This window comes from Schistocerca gregaria, chromosome 2 (assembly GCF_023897955.1).
Source record: "Schistocerca gregaria isolate iqSchGreg1 chromosome 2, iqSchGreg1.2, whole genome shotgun sequence".
Classification (NCBI taxonomy): Eukaryota; Metazoa; Arthropoda; class Insecta; order Orthoptera; family Acrididae; genus Schistocerca; species Schistocerca gregaria.
In genome coordinates this window covers 58,006,842-58,027,420 of record NC_064921.1, presented here as the reverse complement: position 1 = coordinate 58,027,420, position 20,579 = coordinate 58,006,842, and the positions used below count along the sequence as shown (strand labels likewise).

The 20,579-nt window shown below is 44.2% G+C and overlaps 1 protein-coding gene across 1 annotated transcript in view; it reads right to left on the bottom strand.

The window, feature by feature from the left end:
* LOC126335636 (uncharacterized) overlaps nucleotides 1-20,579 on the bottom strand; it is a 785,040-nt gene that overhangs the window by 100,527 nt on the left and 663,934 nt on the right. Inside the window, exon 6 of the mRNA XM_049999091.1 lies at nucleotides 463-597. Coding sequence (XP_049855048.1) covers nucleotides 463-597 — 135 coding nt within the window. The remainder of the gene's footprint in view (nucleotides 1-462; nucleotides 598-20,579) is intronic.

Below are 20,579 nucleotides of genomic sequence, written 5' to 3'. Positions count from 1 at the left end.
AGTATTCCGTACACACAAATTTGGTTTATTAGGCGACACTGCGGAACTGTACAAGTTTGACATATTATAACATTCATTCGATATTGTCGAAACTCACGCTCGAGATTGAAGTGATTGTTCTTGATACAAGTGACACTGAGATAGTAGCGTGGGTTTCATCTGAAGTTGAGGTACTAGTGTGATGTGCTCAAATAGATACTGAATGAATAGTACGAAATTCTTAGATCAATTGTGAGAAAATTGGAATTTTGTGGTAAGTCCTATGGGACGAAACTGCTGAGTTGATCGGCCCTAGGCTTATACACTACTTAATCTAAGTTAAACGCTAAGGACAACACAGACACCTATGCCCAAGGGAGGTCTCGAACCTCCGACGTGGGGAGCCCTGCGAACCGTGGTAAGGTGCGGCTACAACACGCGACAATGAATTGTGAGGATGAGGCAGTATCGTAAGGTACTCACAGATGACGTTGAGGTAGTAGCCGATGGAGCTGGCGTCGCGACTGGTGCACTTGTACCAGCCCATGTGCTCGCGGCTGATGGAGCTGAAGTTGAGGAAACCGTCGTTGGACTGGGCTACCGGGGGCGCGCCGTCATCTGCACAACACAGAGGCTCAAGTCAACAGCGAGCATATCTGCGAGACATAAAACTCATACAATAGGCAATATTTTATTCTGCGACGCCAACATACTGCGTACTTTCAACGTTTTCCATGTGATTAATTTGAATCAGGTGCAATATCAGCAATCGAAACATAGTTCAAATAGAAAGTTTACAGTAAACATCACTAATTTCTTCTTTAATTGCGGAAGTTCTCAGGCTTTACCTTGTCAGTAGTTTCGTCTTTCATTACGGAAGTTCTCAGTCTTTTCGTTATCAACAGTACCATGTATTAGGCATAATTGCAGTACTTGTGACTTCACTGAGACCGTTTTAGACAGCGTCGGAAAGAATGGAGGAAAGGGTTCAGACATCAGATAGTGCAACACTACTCTACGTCTCCAAATGCAACGGAACCTTTTCTATCTTTTTCTGTTCCTGCTTCCATTGTCTAGGAAAAGTTCAAACTATCGCCCGTATCACCATGAATTTTCTTAAGTAAGTCTAATAACACACTGCGTAACTGAATTAGAGGCTCGCATTTTCGGAACCCTCTAGTTATTCCGCATAGTGACGTATAAGTTTGAAATATGACTCGAAGGTGCCGACAACGTGGCGCCCTGCTATGTCATCTTTACGGACTCGGCGGCGCTTCATACAGCAAAGCTGTCGACACACGGCCACAGGGCAGGACCGAGCGAGGTGGCGCAGCGGCTAGCACACTGGACTCGCATTCGGGAGGACGACGGTTCAATCCCGCGTCCGGTCATCCTGATTTAGGTTTTCCGTGATGTCCCTAAATCACTGCAGGCAAATGCCGGGATGGTTCATTTGAAAGGGCACGGCCGACTTCCTTCCCCATCCTTCCCTAATCCGATGACACCGATGACCTCGCTGTCCGGTCTCCTTCCCCAAAAACAACAACCAAACAACAGCTCAGGAGTTCACGTGGGGTGTGAGGTGCGTTAATGATAGCACATTAGCACCAAATTTCAGGACTGTTCTGCCTACGGCCGTCACTAACATGTCACGCGATGAGAAGGTGTCGCACCTCTTCATACACACATTTCACTCCTTCTTTTGACCCTTACATGAGAGGAGTTAGAGTGTAGAAATCATCCGGGTTTCTTACGTGTGGGCGAGGAAAACATTTCAGAGGCAACACCACTCAGATTCGTCAGGGAAATGCTTGTGTGAGTGGCATGTCCAAGGAAATAGACAAATCTATCATAAATCTAAATTCAGGGCCGTTTTCATGCGAACAACGCCATACAAATTCAAACTAAGCCGAGAAGCGCGCATGACAATTTTGACTGCTGTGGTGTATACAGGATCTAGTGTAATAATTCGTGATAAGTATTATAACGGCCAAACCGGCCTCTCTTTTGACGTAAAGTTTAAGGAAAATTTGCAGCCAAGTATCAAAATTGCCTTAACGGCCATATCATGGACAACATTGAGAAAGGTATTCGTATTTTACACAGATTGCAAAAAGGTCATGCTGTCGATTTACTGCAAGAGATTAAAATTAGTAAATCCAAAAAGCAGGAGCCGCCAAAAGCACCTAATGCCTAGTTTACTCTATTTGATAAAAAAAAAAAGCAGTCCGTCTTCAGGCCAGGAGTGCCCTACCGGGAACATCCGACCGCCGTGTCATCCTCCGAGGAGGATGAGGATAGGAGGGGCGTGTGGTCGCACGCCACTCTTCCAGTTGTTATGATGGTATTCTTGGCCGAAGCCGCGACTATTCGGTCGAGTAGCTCCTCAATTGACATCACGAGGCTGAGTGCACCACGAAAAATGGTAACAGCGCATGGCGCCTGGATGGCCACCTATCCAAGTGAGGTCCACGCCCAACAGCGCTTAACTGAGGCAAGGCCGTTGCCTCCATTTAATATGATTTTACGTTAATTATTGAACGCCTGCCGCATGTATATTTGTCCTGCCGTTACATAGTATAGACTGCATCACATATTTACTCTATTTCCTTCTTTGTTCGTTTTACTCTCACGTTTGATCGTCACTCCTCTGTTTAAGCAATACATTTCATTAACAAGATAATCTTATTAAGCCACTGTTACAATATTTTATTATGTTTTTTTTTTGATCTGTGTTTCACATGGTACGTTAGGCCCTCTGGCGATTACGTTACTTCGACTACTCGCCTACGCTGCATTCTGGCAGCTATGCCAACAGATGTCGCTGGTTACTTACTCTAGTCTTCTGTTTTCATCCCTGTTGCTTCTTTCTCTCGTAATTCGGTCAACTTTCGCATACTTTATTGGCCCCACAGCTAGTGGATGCGGTTAATTATCAAGATGACCTCTATATTTAATTTATGCCCTGTTGTGGGAATTGACGAATGAAGTCTCTTCTGCTACATTTTTACATTATATGATGCTGCCTGAGAAGGGTGGAACGTATAACTAGTATTACTAAAAAATAAAAAAAGGAATTTCAACCGAAACTGTCTTCATTTGAAAAATGTCGTAACTGATTTTTATACCAGACAGTCAGTGACGGAATGGAACAAGTATTGGGGGGGATTTCTTTCAGAGGCTAGCAAATGATCACAAATTTTTCCCAAGTTATATTAATATTTTTATAATTTTCATACTGTAATGAAACACCGGGAAAAATTTTGTAGCTGTAAGACTATCAGTTTTCGAGAAAGAAAACATTCCATTCGCTGAAAAGATGTTTTTTAGGTCTGTTTACACAACGAAACAGCAGTCTACCTCCATACTGTTACAGCAAGAGCGGTGAAATTTTAGCTGAAATTTTATTTAACATGTTCTAATAATATCGTGTGAAACATTGACTAAACTGCTGTTACTTTAGGGACAAACGTGGATTGAAAGAAATTTAGACGTACCTCTAAATTCTCCAGAAGCTCTGTAATTATTTATTTATATTTCACCTGTCCTCTACTGGAAAAAGCCGAAGGCTGAGAAAACTCTTCTGCGACGACAGTTAGGAGATGGATGATGTACCCCGTATTGAATATCACTGTTGTAATCAGTACTATACATGCTATTACTGAAAGTCTCACTACGTAGCATTGGAGTGCATTCTTTTGTGTTGAACACAACAACGTAAAGTGACGTTTGAATACAAAAGATAATGAAGTAATAGTGTTTTGTATATTTTGTGTAATAAACAAGCCAAAATGATTTTTGAAGACAAAAGGAAAAAATTGACTTTTGTATGTTTGTTGAAATATTTATGAAGAGAGTCATTCGCAGATGTGCCTTGCTGGAGGTTTAAATCAATTGATCACATACACTGAAAAAACTGATTAGTGAACAGTACAGGATTGAAGGAGTGTTATCTGTGGTTCGGAAATAGTTCACCGAGATTTATAGGGTGGTAAGAAACAATCTGAAAAGCTTGTAAGGTTTGTGGAGCGTATGTTAGGCTGACAAACATTTCTTAAGGAAAAGTTTCGATACAATGCGCAGTTTCTGAGGCAATTAGCATGGGGGTTAGGCAATCATGCCGTCGCTCGCAAACTGAAGCTGCCCGCCAAAGACGATGTCGCCAACCGCATCCTTCATCAGTTTTCTAAAACCCAATAAGAGAGCAAGACAAACCATGGACATGGGACGGTAGTAAGGATATAACCCGAACCGAAGGCGAAGCAGTCAGGTGAGGTGTAATGTACGATATGACAGCAACTGACACTAATTGTATCTGGTGAGCTGCGCCAATTTTCGCGCTCAACAGCCTGACTGGCAAACTTCAATTATAACTGACTCGGAAACGGCGCAAAGTATCTATTGTCTTTTTCATAACAACTATGTAAGGCGAACCCATCCTGCAACACGCTTACCGGCTTTTTCGACTGTTTACCACCGCCGTGAATTTAAAAGGGGCTCCTCGTCCAGCCCGTGAAGACCCAAGGTCATTGTAGTGTCTGCGGTGTCATTATCTGCCTTACAGGGTCATGGGTAAGCGGTGCGGAGCGACACCAAGTGTTCAGCACACCACATGTCCCGGTGGTTTTGTAGACTTTCCACACCGTAGAGCAACTGCTCCTCGGTTAGGTAGCTCCTCGAGTGCAGTCATGAGTTGAGCGCAGCTCGTACCAGTCTTACCGCCAAGAGGAAAAATACGTATCTGTAGTGGGAACCGAACCAGCGCCCTCCGCACAGCAGTCATGTGCGCTGACCACTCCGCTATGGTGGCGAACAGAATATATATGTATTACAGCGTTACGTGATTAAACATCGCCATCAGGTAACAACATGTGGGTAGGAAAGTACTATACTGAGAGCAAATGAAAATAATCGAAGAATACATTAAAATAGTAAGTAATTTTCTTATTTGAGTGTTACATACACCAGACATTAGGTGCTTATTAGGTACTATAGTTGGTTGCACAGATGACGTGCGAACGGCCTTGCCGCAGTAGTAGCAGCGGTTTCCGTGAGATGGCCGAAGTTAAGTGCTGTTGCCCTTGGCTAGCACTTGGATGGGTGACATTTACGTCTGCCGAGTGCTTTTACAAGTGGGGTGGACAAAGCCCTTGTGAGGCGAATTGAGGAGCTACTTGACCGACAAATCACGAAAACTGACGACGTTTGGGAGACCGGTGTGCTGACCACATGTCTCTCTGTATCCGCATCTGGAGACGCCTAAGGGTTGGGGATGACGCTGCGGTCGGACGGTCCCTTTGGGCGTTTAAGGCCTGTGCGGATGGTGTTTCTTGATCTCTTCCCATAGAATCACACGACCAGTCGACAACTAAGCCCAACACAACTTTAGACAATAAAATTTTACCTGTAATACTTTCGTATGATGTGTCACTCACTGCCACGTAATACAGCTCGAGGAAACTGGGACCATACAAAGAAAGAACTACTTCAGTGCAGTAGGTTAGAGTACAGTACGGAAAGTGATTGAAAGAAATACGCATTGAGATGAACAGAAATATCACATTTATTCAAAGAAAATTGTTTGAATGTGATAGTCCCTTGACGTTACAAAAGGTGGGACATGGTTCTCAGTTAGTTGTGTAATTACCACGGATCACATCGCATATTCAGCAATGTGATTTCAAGTTCTCCGCTGGGCTGGTAAGGAATTCTCGTACTACGACGTTTCATTCCTAAACCGGTGCGGTTCATAACTGCTTGTGCATGTGAATGTGCTGCAATAGTCTCCCCAAGCGCTCGATGGGATATAAATCGGAGGAACGCGTAGGCCACTCTATCCGCCTAATATCCTTCTCGTTCCAAGAGCTCCTACACCTGCGCTGTTCACTGCGGTCGCGTATTCCCGTCCATGAAAGTGACGTCAGCGCCGAATGCACCCCCGAAAAGATGCAAATGAGGATGGAACACGTTGATTAGTGACCGTACCATGTTAAAAGTTTTGCGAAGTTTCCAACAGCGTAGGGCTGAACCAAAGCGGAATGAGGGAATGAGGTTGCATACACTTTTCCATCTACATCAACATATAGGTGGATACTCTACAAATCATATTTATTAGCCTGGCAGAGAGTTCACCGAAGAACCTTCACAACAATTCTCTATTATTCCGACCTCCTACGGCGCGCACAAAAAACTAGCATCTGCATCTTTTCCTGCGATTTCTGATTTCCCTTATTTTATCATGTCTTATCCTCATGTCAACAGTGCCAACAAAATATTTTCGCATTCGGAGAGGAAAGTTGGTGATTGAAGTTTCGTGAGAAGATTACGGCACAATCTAAAACGGTTTTGTTTTAGTGATGTCCATCGCAAGTCCGGTATCATTTCACTGACAGTCTCTCTCCTATTTCTCGATTATACAACACGTGCTGCCCTTCTTTGAACTTTCTGGATGTACTCCGTCAATCCTATCGGGTAAGGATCCCACATCGAGCAGCAATATTCTAAAAGTGTACAGGCAAGCGCAGTGTAGACAGTCTCTTTAGCAGATCTGTTACATTTTCTTTGAGCTCTGCCAATAAAATGCATTATTTCGTTTGCCTACCCCACAACATTTCCTGTGAGTTCGTTCCAATTTAAGTTGTTCACAACTGTAATTGCTAGATATTTAGTTGAATGTATCCCCTTTACATTTGACTTATTTATCGTGCAACCGAAGTTTAACGGATTCCTTTTAGCGCTCATGTGGATGATCTCACACCTTACGTTATTTAGAGTAAATTTCAATTTTTATACCATACAGATATCTTTTCAAAATCGTTTTCCAAATTGTTTAGGTCTTCTTATGACTTTACTAGACGATAAACGAGAGCATCATCTACAAACAACCTAAGACAGCTCCTTAGATTGTCTACCAAATCGTTTATATAGATAAGCAACAGCAAAGGTACTACAACACTATCTTGGGGAACATCAGATATCGGTTCTGTTTTACTCTATGACTTTGTGTCAGTTACTAAGAAATGTGACCTTTCCGACAGGAAATCACGAATCCAGTCACATAACTGAGCAGGTATTCCATAATCACGCATTCAAGCCGGTTGTGTGCTACATTGTCAGAAGCCTTTTAGAAATCTAGAAATACCGAATCAATTTCAAATCCCTTGTCAATAACACTCAACACTTAGTATGGGTAAAGAGCTAGACCTGATTAAAAAAAAACAAACGATGTTTTCCCAATCGGTGTCGCCTGTGGTCAACAAACGATTCTCTTCGAATTAATTCATGATGTTCGAAGAAAATATATGTTCGAAAATCATTCTGCATACCGACGTTAATGATTTGAGCCTGCAGTTTTGCGGATTACTCCTACTATCTTTCTGGAATATTGGTGTGACCTTTTCAACTTCCGCCGCGCGGAGTAGTCGCTCGGTCTACGGCGCTATGTAACGGATTGTATGCCCCTTCCCGCCGCAGGTTCGAGTCATCCCTCGGGCATGGGTGTGTGTGTGCTGTTTTTAGCGTTAAGTTAAAGTAGTGCGTAAGTCTATGGACCGATGACCTCAGCAGTTTGGTTCCTTAGAAATTCACACACATTTTTCTTTTTCTTTCTTTCTTTTTTTTCAGCTTCTCAGTCTTTGAGTACGGATCTTTCGTCATGCGAACGACTGTATATGATTGTTAAGTATGGTCCTACTGTATCAACATACACTGAAAGGAACCTATCAGGTGTACAGTGCGGACCGGAAGATTTGCTTTTGTCAGGTGATTTAAGTTTGCTTCACTCCTCCGAGGATACCTACTTTTGTGTTACTTATGTTGGCAGATGTTCTCGATTTGGATTCTGGAATATATTCTCCAATGAGAGCATATTCATTCTCCGTAGTGTCTCTGGACGTACCCTAATATGGTGAGAGGTCGGAAAACGTAGTTCACCCAGGAATATCGTCGTATACAATCATTTAGGTGATCCACGAATTACGGTGTAGGAAGGCATAACACTACATTGCCGTACTGACCTCCGAGACATTGAGCACGACACAGTTGCCGGTCAGCGTTATTGTAACACTGTACTGCTTCCCCTTGTGCGTCTGTTCAGGGGTGCTATCGGACGTGACTTCGTTCTTATGGGTGACAATACTCTACCGCAACGAACTGAACAGGTGGGAGACCTCCTGGAATAAGGGGATATTAGGCGAATCGAGTAGCCTGTAGGTTTTCCCCCTCCTGAAATTCCATCTAGCACATGTGACGTCCGCTGGGGAGACATAATGCAGGACGTCAAAATGCACCATCGACCATCCGTCAGTTCTCAATCTCGCTGGTGGAGGAATGAAATGCGCAACCTCCAGAACTTACCAACTTTATGGTCAGCATGGGAGCACTTTGTGCAACATTCACTGCTGTCCCTACTGATCACACGTGTTATTAACAACCATGTCCCGCATTTTATATATGTCCAGCGAACCATCACATATCATGATGACTCCAGTACAACTACTGCCTTTGAATAAGAGAGTCATTTCTGTTAGTCTTTTGTTGCGTGTTTCTTTCGGTTACCTCTACTAGGACTAAACAGTAGTAGTTCTTTCCATATATGGTCCAAGTTTCATCGAGCTATGTTTCTTAGCAGTGACGCAGCACAACCTTTCTCGCCCTATTCCATCTTAAAGGAGACGAACCTGCAGACTGTCTCAATACCTGCAGGAATGGTAGTGTACATGGTAGTGTACACCGAGCAGTACACGGTCAAAGAAAAATTCTAATACATTCTTTCCTAGCGCTGACAAAATGCAGTTTTCGTTCCGTGTAAAAAAATTCCTTCAACGCGAGACGGAACAAGGCACCTCTGTGCTGGTGCGTTATCTGCTTTGAGAACTATGTTGGTCTGCTTTCCTAACGCCATTGCTGTTTCGTGTTTTTCCACAGCATTCTCCAGTGTTCCTCTGTGAAGAAGCTTAGGCTTCAGAACAGAAAAGGGATTGTTCATAAGGGGCCGTGCTAATAGCAACGGTTTTGTTTCATTCTATGTTGCAATTTTATTTGTCCTTTAAGTCAAAAATAAGCATTTTGTAACACTCTTCCACTGTACACTTTACATGTGTTTTCCATGAGGCACACTTTCCTTTCATTCCGAAACCATTTTCAGCTCGGCTGTCGAATTTCCCCGCAGAACGTGGCACTTTCATCAGCTCGTTTCGAATGCCGCGTAGGTACGGAAACAAAAGTGTGTGCTGTTTGTTTTCCACGGGCAGTGTTTGTCTGCTCGCTCGCCTCCAATAGAATTGTGCTGAGCTTTTCCTCGGGACGTGATGTCTTTTCTTTCTCTCACTTCAGAAGTGGTTCATTCTAGCATGACTGTACCGTGGCTTCCAAACCTGCAATGCATATTACACTCCGTTTCGTTTCCCCAAACAATTTTGCATTTGACATCACTGCTTTTCTCCTTTCTCGGCTGTCGTTCTGTGGTAGTTATTCATTTGGCACTGTAAGAGATGCAACAGGCCCGGAAACAACCTGCCCTCATGAAATTTTTTTCACGTAGTTGTGTTTCCATGCCTTCACACTGGCTGCACCGAGAACACTTGCATTGCCGGCCGCGGTGGTCTCGCGGTTCTAGGCGCGCAGTCCGGAACCGTGCGACTGCTACGGTCGCAGGTTCGAATCCTGCCTCGGGCATGGGTGTGTGTGATGTCCTTAGGTTAGTTAGGTTTAATTAGTTCTAAGTTCTAGGCGACTGATGACCACAGATGTTATGTCGCATAGTGCTCAGAGCCATTTAAACCAACCCTTGCATTAAAATCTGTCTTTACCGCTAATTGAATTCATTTAATAGACGCTGCATAGCTAAGTTTATGAAACATATTCTCTTCGTCAGACACCATTAACTGATGAATGAACATCATGTATTTTCAGTAAGACGGGGGTGGAGGGATTATTGGCAAAGTTTAAATCGTTTATAAGTCGTGCTCGGGAGTAATAAGTGCCAAATAAACTGATTAAGGATGGAACAGACCCAATGTGGTATAATAATAAATTTCTGAAAATGATAGGAAACAGGAACTGTCGTATTCTCGGTTCAAAATGAAAGCGCAAGCGACGACAGGTAAATGTTAGCCGAAATTCGTGCGCGTTAAAAAGATCGACGAGAGACGTACACAACTACCACTGTCATAGCTTAGCGAAAGTTGTTGCCTAAAAGTCGAGAAAAATCTGGTCTCACGTAAAATCAATAAGCAGGTCGAAGACTTCCAGCCAGTCACATGATGATCATTTTCATGTGGCAGTTGAAGAGAGTAAAGGAAACCTGAAGTTCTAAATTTCACGCTTAAGGAATCGTACAAACATACTGTCGCTGACCATCGCTCAGATTCCCTTATGAATGACTTAGTATAAGCATCTCTGGCGTTGAGAAACAACTGAAAGAGCTGGAAACAGGTAGGTTTCGGGGTCGTAGTCGGATTCTACTCTGTTGTTGCATAGAGTGCTCTGCCACATTGGCCGCTTACTTAGGTTGCATTTATCCAGAAACTCTCGTCCAGCGCAAAATTTCAAAACGCATGTGTCTTCTGTGTATAAGAAAGGTAAGAGAATGGACTCGCATACTTACAGACCAATATCCATAACATCGCAAGTCTTGAACGTATAACCAAGGAAGTAGGGCGACAGAAGGATTCCGAATTCCTTTATTATCGGAAAGCGCACGGCACGGTGTCCTGCTGCAGACCACTGACGAAGGTCCAAGCTTACGGATTAGGTTTAAATATATGTGAGTAACTTGAAGTCGTCTTAAATAATATAACCCCTGAGGCTGTACTCGACAGAGTGTTCGTCTGAGAGGAAGGTATCGTCAGGAGCGCCCCAGGGAATTGCGATAGGACCGCACATATTCAATGTTTACATAAATGATCTGACGGACAAACTGAGCAGGAATCTGGGCTGTTCGCAAATTTTGCTGTGGCTTACATCTGCATGATCACTTTTAAGTCACAGTTAAGTACCTGGCAGAGTCTTCATCGAACGACTTTCAGTATGTTTCTTTCCCGTTTTACTTTTGTACAAATCGCTCTGATCACTATGCGACTTAACTTCTGAGGTCATCAGTCGCCTAGAACTTACAACTAATTAAACGTAACTAGCCTAAGGACATCACACACATACATGCCCGACGCAGGATTCGAACCTGCGACCGTAGCAGTCGCTCGGTTCCAGACTGCAGCGCCTAGAACCGCACAGCCACTCCGGCCGGCCTACTTTTGTACAGCAGCGAACACTTAAATTTTTCCATGTGACCTCTGACTTCTGTTCTTTTATTGCAATCGCAGTTTCTCCCTATAATGTTGCTTGCCAACAAAATTTTTTATGATTCGGAGGAGAACTCTGGAGATTGAAGTTTAGTGTAAACCTCTCGTCGCTACGACAAACGCCTTTGTTAAAACGCCTCTGTTAACACGTCTTTGTTTGAATGGTTGCCAAACTGACTGGCGTATCACAGCCGTGACACTCAGTCCCCTACTTCGCTGTAATACAAAAAAAGGTGTAATTGTTTGACCTTTTTCGATGTTTTCCGTCATTACACCTGGTAAGGATTCCATACCGCACAGAAGTACTCTTGCAGGATTGATAAGCGTAGTTTAGGCAGTGTGTTTTGTAGACCTGTTGTAAATTCTACCGTTCAACCAACAAAACGCTGTCTTTGGTTAACCACAAGATTACGTATGTGATAATTGTAATTTAAAGTGATCGTAATTGCAATTCGTGGGTATTTCTTTGAATTTTCATCCATTAAATTTGTGTTATTTAAGGTGTCGTCCTTGACTGCAAGATGACTTGCACAGAATTTCTAATTGGTGTGGTAACCAGTAGGTTGCTCTAAATGTAGAAAAATGGAAGCCAATGTAGATGAGTAGGAAAACAACGTTCGAATACAGAATTAGCAGTGTGCTGCTTGACACAGTCGATCAAATACTAAGGCGTAACACAGTTAAGTGATACGATGTGGAACGAGCATGTCAGGTTGTTGGTAGGGAAGGCAAATGGTCGACTTTATTTTATTGGGAAAATTTTTGGCAAAGTGTAGCTCAGTTATAAAGAAGATGGCGTATAGAACACTAGTGCGACCACTATTTGAGTACTGCTCGAGTTTTTGGGATCCTCACCAGGTCGAAGCAATTCAAAGGGGCGTTGCTAGATTTGTAACCGGCAGATTCAAAAAACATGCAAATATTACGAGTGTGCCCCGCAAAAAATGGGAAACATTGGAGGTTCCTTTCGCGAAATACTGTTGACAAAAGTTAAAAAACCGGCGTTCGAGACCGGCTGAGGAACGGTTCTACTGCCGCCAACTTAGAGTCCAAGTAAGGACAAATGTATGGTTGATAGGTAGGCATTTTTCTTCTTTCTGTTACCGAGTGGAACAGAAAAAGAAATGACTGGTAGTGGTACGAGGTACCTTCCGTTGTGCAGTGGCTTACGGAGTATATATGTAGATTTACATGTAAATCAATACTTCGTTAACATCAAGCACAGCCTTTCTATAGATATGCGACAGGCTTTCCACATTATTCGGAAATTGGTAGAGGCTAATGGGGAGACGTTTTATCTTAAACTACACCACAGCTGACTGTCTTCTCAAGTCTTGTTGAGTTTGAATTTCCTTAAAGGAAGTGATAAAACCGTCCAAAATAATACAGAATTGAAGTTTAAATTGATTACCTCCGGCACAAATGAAAATAATCAATTGACACCTCCTTTTCGTGAGTGCGTCGGAGCTCCCGTGTCGGTCGTGAAAGAGTCACTTTCGTTGCTGCGATGTGATCCTCACACTCTTGGCGGTTTGCGGCGTTCGAGACAAACTGTGTGACGGGCTTTTCCGCTGGTTTAATTGGTAACGTTTACTGGTAGGAACGGATTAACAATCTAAACTGCTACATTTTTGTTGTTGGTGGTGTTTGAAGACTGGTTTGAAACAGTTCTTTACGCTACTCTGTTCTGTGCAAGCCTCTTCACCTCAGGCTGTCAAATGAGTTTAATGAAGGTCTACCATTGTCACCTTCATCCGACGGACAGTGTTAAACAGCTCAAGACTCAATAACTGAATGACCTGTGGCTGTTTTACTACTTCATTCGCTTAAAAACTGTACGACGGCCTATAGTCACCACGACCTTTCACAATTCTTACACAGTTGCGTTTGCCAGACCGTGGTTTAGATTCGTCTCAGACAATTCCACAGTTGAGTCACAAGATTTTCTGTTTGGATCTGCTTTTGTGAGGGAACTTCCTGTATTGAGGAAACACACAAAAATTCGTTAGAGAAAATGAATTCGGCGTCAGGTATATGACAGCGCTCTCCTATTTAGGGGACAATTCTTTCCACTCGACGTTTTTAGCACGAGATGATACGTGTTTGCAGATTATTGAAGGGCAGTTGTTCAGGTATCTCTACCTGCTCCATAACTGCACCATGAGTATATGTGTTCTGCTGAGCAATACAGGAGAAATCGCTAAGATAACGGGTACTGAATATTTATGTGCGCAAGACCGCTAAACTTATCCGATATGTAGACCATATTATTCAGTATGGAGCCCGGTCCACACGCAGCGATGTCCCTGCACGGGTGTCTGTACGTGCTGTGAATAGACGCATGTATCGTGCTGCACACGGCACAGTGTCTGTTTGCAGTTGTCGCGCCATCTGTCGCTCTAGCACAGAACTTGCACCTCCAAGCTGCTACCTCACGCAAAGGTTATATAGTCCCAGTATACGAACTTACTACAAAGGAAATTCTTCTGTGGTATGTGTTCGGAAACAGTAAAATAATAAAAAAGCTGAGAACGAAAAGAACGATCTATCTGGTGAAAGAGAGACTTATCATGCGACGGATGTTTCCACATGTTAGTTTGCTTCATTTACTTCACATGTCACACGGTGAGTCAGATGGCAAGCTAGATGACTGGCGAATTTACAGTATGTGATCAAAAGTATCCGGGCACCCCCAAAAACATACGTTTTTCATATTAGGTGCAATGTGTTGCCACGTACTGCCAAGTACTCCAATCAGCGACCTCAGCAGTCATTAGGTGATCCGCTGAAATCACGGACCCTGAACGTGGTCAGGTGATTGGATGTCACTTCCACACTCCTAAACATCTATAGGTCCACTGTTTCTGATGTTATAGTGAAGTGTAAACGTGAGGTGACACATACAGCACAAAAGCATACAGGCCGACTGACAGAGACCGCTGACAGCTAAAAAGGGTCGTACTGTGTAATAGCCAGACATCTATCCAGACCATCACACAGGAATTCCAAACTGCATCAAGATCCACTGAAAGTAGTATGACAGTTAGGTGGAAGGTGAAAAAAACTAGGATTTCATGGTCGAGTGGCTGCTCGTAAGCCACACATCACGCCGGTAAGTGCCAAATGACGCCTCGCTTGGTGTAAGGAGCGTAAACATTGGACAACTGAACAGTGGAAAAACGTTGTGTGGAGTGATGAATCATGGTACACAATGCGACGATCCGATGACAGGGTGTGAAAATGGCGAACGTCCGGTGAACGTCTTCTTCGAGCATGTGTAGTGCCAATAGTAAAACTCGGAGGCCGTGGTGTTATGGTGTGGTCATGTTTTTCATCTAGGGGTCTTGCGCCACTTGTTGCTTTGCGTGGCACTATCACAGCACAGGCCTACATTTATGTTTTAAAAACCTTCTTGCTTCCCACTGTTGAAGAGCCATTAGGGAATGGTGATTGTATCTTTCAACACGATCGAGAACCTGCTCATAACGCACGGCTTGTGGCGGAGTGGTTACTGGCACTCACAGACTCCTGACCTGCATCCTCTAGAGCACCTTTGGGATGTTTTGGAACGCCGACTTCCTGCCTCACCGACCGACATCGATGCCCCTCATAAGTGCAGCACTCCGTGAAGAATGGGCTGCTAATCCCCAAGAAACCTTCCAGCATGGTTGAACGTATACCTGCGAGAGTGGAGACTGTCATCAAGGATAAGGGTGGGCCAACTCTATATTGAATTCCAGCATAACCGATGGAGGACGCCACGAAGTTGTAAGTCATTTTCAGCCAGGGTCCGGATTCTTCTGATCACTTAGTATGTACAGACACACTCAACTCCTCACGTAGCAGACAAAACAGTTGTATGACGAGAGTAATTTAAGGATATGAACGGCTAACGCATAATTTTGATTCCTGGCAACAGGTAGAAGATAGGAATATTTTTAGCTTTCGACAGCAGAGTCCTGATAAACATTGGATCAAAATATACCTGACAGATAAGCAGGTATATGCACTGTCCCGAAGAATGATTTAATGAAGGTAAGAAAAGTATCTCCAATTTATTACATAATAAATATGACAAGTTAAAGAGAATATTTCACACTATTTTTGTAATAAACTGTAGGAATTTCCAGAGAGGTTTCTTTCACATTGTTTCTATCTGGAGATTTTTCAGCTTTCCTATTGGCAACCTGTTACAAACATCTACAGGAGAAAATACTCTTAAAATTCCTTTCTGAACTCTAGGTCTAGAGACGCAGTACAAATGTCTCAGATGGCTCTGAGCACTATGGGACTTAACATCTGAGGTCATCAGTACGCTAGAAGTTAGAACTACTTAAACCTAACTAACCGAAGGACATCACATACATCCATGTCCAAGGCAGTATTCGAACCTGCAACCGTAGCGGTCGCGCGGATCCAGACTGAAGTTCCTAGAACCGATCGGCCACAGCTGCCGGCAGACGCAGTATACATGGAACATGTTACATTTAGTACTGTGCTAATGAAATGTACAGACCACCTTCATTTCTCTGTTGCTGCGGACTAGGTATTCCTTTAGGCAGTGTGTTGACACACAAACCTAAGAATCCTCATGTCCCTGGAGCAACCGATGCAAGATGTTCACCTTAATACAGTATCCTAACTGCACTCTTCCGTGGAATAAAAACTTTCTTTTTGTTTTAGCTACAATGCTACAAAAGAATATAACATAGAGGAGCACCAAGAAAAAGTATGCTAGAAATCTCTTACTCATATCAGCGTAATGAGAGATTTGTTAAGTGCGAAGCAAGCAAAATTGAGCATTGTGGTTAAGTGTGCAACAAAGAGGTTTGGTTCTTGTCAGTTTTTTTGTTTGCCATTCAGTCGAAACGCCAAGTTGCAGGTTTGCGCATACCTCATCTGCTCAAGTTTTCCGTCCACAGGCTCCGAATTTTCTGTGCCGACGAGATGCGCGCTGATATTTGCGCAGATAGATCGTAGCGCATTGACCAGCTTTACGAGTAGCAGAAATATAAATATAATTGCAGGCCGGAAAGTCACATTAAAATTTTAAATGTATTTGAAGCCTGTGAAGTCAGACCGATGTAACAGCCACTGTATGATGTGCTAAATCTACGATCAGTACATCACGTAGCCGTAATCAACAGACTACGTCCCATTACAGAACTGTTTGCTTCCGATTATCTTCTAACCTGCAAACACTTATTGAAGAATAACGTTTCTTTTTAAGGAAAAGAAACAGACACTCAACCGCCGAAAAGTAGATCTTTCGCAGAAAGATTTCATATACCTATCAATAGCGTGGAGTTTTGTCCATATAGTTTCAAGTAAACAAGTTCATGAATGTTAAAAATTAAAAATACAACCTCAGCTGTAACCGAAGGGAAAACTCCGATGGAGGCCTGCTAATAAAGCGTCAAAAGCGGTCTAATTACGAGAGTTGCCCAGAAAGTAATGCACCACATTTTTTTCTTCATCTATTGAACATAATGCGAACTACACACATGAAAGAATGGCATGTTATGTACACACCCTATTCTTCCACGTTATCTCCATCCTGTTCTACGGCCTTCGTCCAGCGCGAAACAAGGAAGCGTATACCATGTCAGTACCTATCCTTGGCCGGCTGAGGTGGCCGAGCGGTTCTAGGCGCTACAGTCTGGAACCGCGCGACCGCTACAGTCACAGGTTCGAATCCTGCCTCGGACATGGATGTGTGTGATGTCCTTAGGTTAGTTAGGTTTAAGTAGTTTTAAGTTCTAGGGGACTGATGACCTTAGAAGTTAAGTCCCATAGTGCTCAGAGCCAACCACTCCTTGTCCCGGTGACGGAGCCAGTAGTTCACTGTGCGCATCACGTCCTCATCGTCCTCAATATGTCTTCCACGAATGGCATCTTTTAATGGCCCAGACAAGTGGAATTCCGAGGGGAGTAAGTCAGGAATACAGGAATATAGGGTGGATGGGGTAACACTGTCCAGCTCTGTTCTGCAAAGTGTTCAGACCTGTGTGTGGCCAGCGTTATCGTGTTGCAGCAAAACATTTCCTGGGTTGCTGTGGCACCGAAGACGCCGGAAGCGCGTTATGAGTTTTGTTGATTTGTTGACATATGCTTCTGAATTAATGGAACCGCCTCTTGGCATCACATCAATAAGAATCACACCTTCACAGTCCCAGAATACGGCGATCAGGACTTCACCGGCGGAAGCAGCTGCTATGAATTTTTTCTTCTGTGGGGGGTGGGAATGGCGCCATTCCATCGACTGTTGTTTTGTTTTGGGCTCAACATGGTGAACCCAGGTTACATCATCTGTCACAATCCGGGAAAAGAAGGCTTTCTCCTCAGCTCAAATCGTTGCAACAAATGAAGACAAATGTTTTTCCTGTACGATTTGTGATCCACCGTTGGACATCGCGTGACCCATCGTACACACATTATTGAATATCCAAGAGTGCGGACAATTGCATCCACACTTCCTTTGCTGACAAATGTAGTGCCAACTGCCGAGTAGTAATGCGTCTGTCATCGAGAATGACAACATCAGATCGCTACGATATGTCGGCTGTGACAGCCGTGAATGATCTGAGTGACGGCTGTAAATCGTGGGGCTTCTGATGACCTCATCCTCCGTGCAAAACGACTAACTGTACTTCTGTCGACGGGAGATGCTGCATAGACTTTGCACAGGCGTTTGTGAATATTCCCCGCAGTCTCTTTCTCAGCAGTGAGAAGTAAAAGGCTCTGAGCACTATGGGACTCAACTTCTGAGGTCATTAGTCCCCTAGAACTTAGAACTAGTTAAACCTGACTAACATAAGGACATCACACACATCCATGTCCGACGCAGGATTCGAAATTGCGATCGCAGCGGCCTCGCGGTTCCAGACTGCAGCGCCTAGAACCGCACGGCCACTTCGGCCTGCAGCAGTGAGAAATTCAATGACGGCACCTTACTTGTAACGTGTCTCACCTACAGACAACATTTTTAAATTGTCCTGCAAACGCTACGCTATCTGTCGGAAGTGACGAAAATTTGTCGCACTCGCTTACGAGACTTCAAATAAAACATACGTAACGTTTTGCATTCGTAGCATTGTTTTCGGCTGAGAAAAAAAAATGAGGTGCATTACTTTTTGGACAACCCTCTTATTTCATGACACGGAAGAAACCAGTTCCCCAAACGAACCTATATCAGAGAAAATAACCTCAGAAATTTCAACACGGATGTCTTCAGAGTATGAAATAACTACACTAGATGTAATTATTCGTGCAGCCGGTCACTTTGGCCGAGCGGTTATAGGCGCTTCAGTCTGGAACCACGCGACCGCTACGTCGCACGTTCGAATCCTGCCTCGGGCATGGATGTGTGTGACGTCCTTAGGTTAGTTAGGTTTAAGTAGTTGTAAGTTCTAGGGAACTGATGATCTCAGATGTTGTCCCATTGAGCTCAGAGCCATTTGAACCGATTGAATTATTAGTGTATTGAAGAAACGATTGAAATGAGAGAATGTGCTACTCATTCGACATCGTTCTAAGTTATTACGTGAGAAAACGATACCTGTCACTATTAAAAAAAAAGAAATTATCAAATACTCGTACAACAGAAACAAATTTCAAAATGAGTAGCTTAGTTTGAAAAAAGAGTTTGGTTCAGATGTTGAAAAAATATGACGCTGGCTCGTTTACGTTGCTAATTTTCAAGACGTAAATTTAATTAACCCCCGACATGAAGAGAAGGGTGTTACAAGTTTAATGTGAGTATCTGTGTATCTATCTCTGGCATTCTAGATTTCAAAGGAAAGGTCCGATTTTAATACAACTCTCTTTTTTCTTGTTTAATCTGGAAGCTGACTTAATCGGAAAAGGTCTATGCTCTGTTCCATGTAAGTCTGTTCAACTGATTAAATTTCATCACCTAAATTATGTAAAAATATATTCCGCCAGCAGGCTTTCTTGATATAAGCTATGTAATACATAATATCTGCATCAGGTTACTTAGAACCTTTTACGACTGACTAACGATGATGTTTTTTAGCTTTAGAAGCCACCCGTTTCATAATCTACAAAGCAAAAATAGGGGTGGTTCCGGCTCAGCTGTAAAAGATAAATACACTCCTGGAAATGGAAAAAAGAACACATTGACACCGGTGTGTCAGACCCACCATACTTGCTCCGGACACTGCGAGAGGGCTGTACAAGCAATGATCACACGCACGGCACAGCGGACACACCAGGAACCGCGGTGTTGGCCGTCGAATGGCGCTAGCTGCGCAGCATTTGTGCACCGCCGCCGTCAGTGTCAGCCAGTTTGCCGTGGCATACGGAGCTCCATCGCAGTCTTTAACACTGGTAGCATGCCGCGACAGCGTGGACGTGAACCGTATGTGCAGTTGACGGACTTTGAGCGAGGGCGTATAGTGGGCATGCGGGAGGCCGGGTGGACGTACCGCCGAATTGCTCAACATGTGGGGCGTGAGGTCTCCACAGTACATCGATGTTGTCGCCAGTGGTCGGCGGAAGGTTCACGTGCCCGTCGACCTGGGACCGGACCGCAGCGACGCACGGATGCACGCCAAGACCGTAGGATCCTACGCAGTGCCGTAGGGGACCGCACCGCCACTTCCCAGAAAATTAGGGACACTGTTGCTCCTGGGGTATCGGCGAGGACCATTCGCAACCGTCTCCATGAAGCTGGGCTACGGTCCCGCACACCGTTAGGCCGTCTTCCGCTCACGCCCCAACATCGTGCAGCCCGCCTCCAGTGGTGTCGCGACAGGCGTCAATGGAGGGACGAATGGAGACGTGTCGTCTTCAGCGATGAGAGTCGCTTCTGCCTTGGTGCCAATAATGGTCGTATACGTGTTTGGCGCCGTGCAGGTGAGCGCCACAATCAGGACTGCATACGACCGAGGCACACAGGGCCAACACCCGGCATCATGGTGTGGGGAGCGGTCTCCTACACTGGCCGTACACCTCTGGTGATCATCGAGGGAACACTGAATAGTGCACGGTACATCCAAACCGTCATCGAACCCATCGTTCTACCATTCCTAGACCGGCAAGGGAACTGGCTGTTCCAACAGGACAATGCACGTCCGCATGTATCCTGTGCCACCCAACGTGCTCTAGAAGGTGTAAGTCAACTACCCTGGCCAGCTAGATCTCCGGATCTGTCCCCCATTGAGCATGTTTGGGACTGGATGAAGCGTCGTCTCACGCGGTCTGCACGTCGAGCACGAACGCTGGTCCAACTGAGACGCCAGGTGGAAATGGCATGGCAAGCCGTTCCACAGGACTACA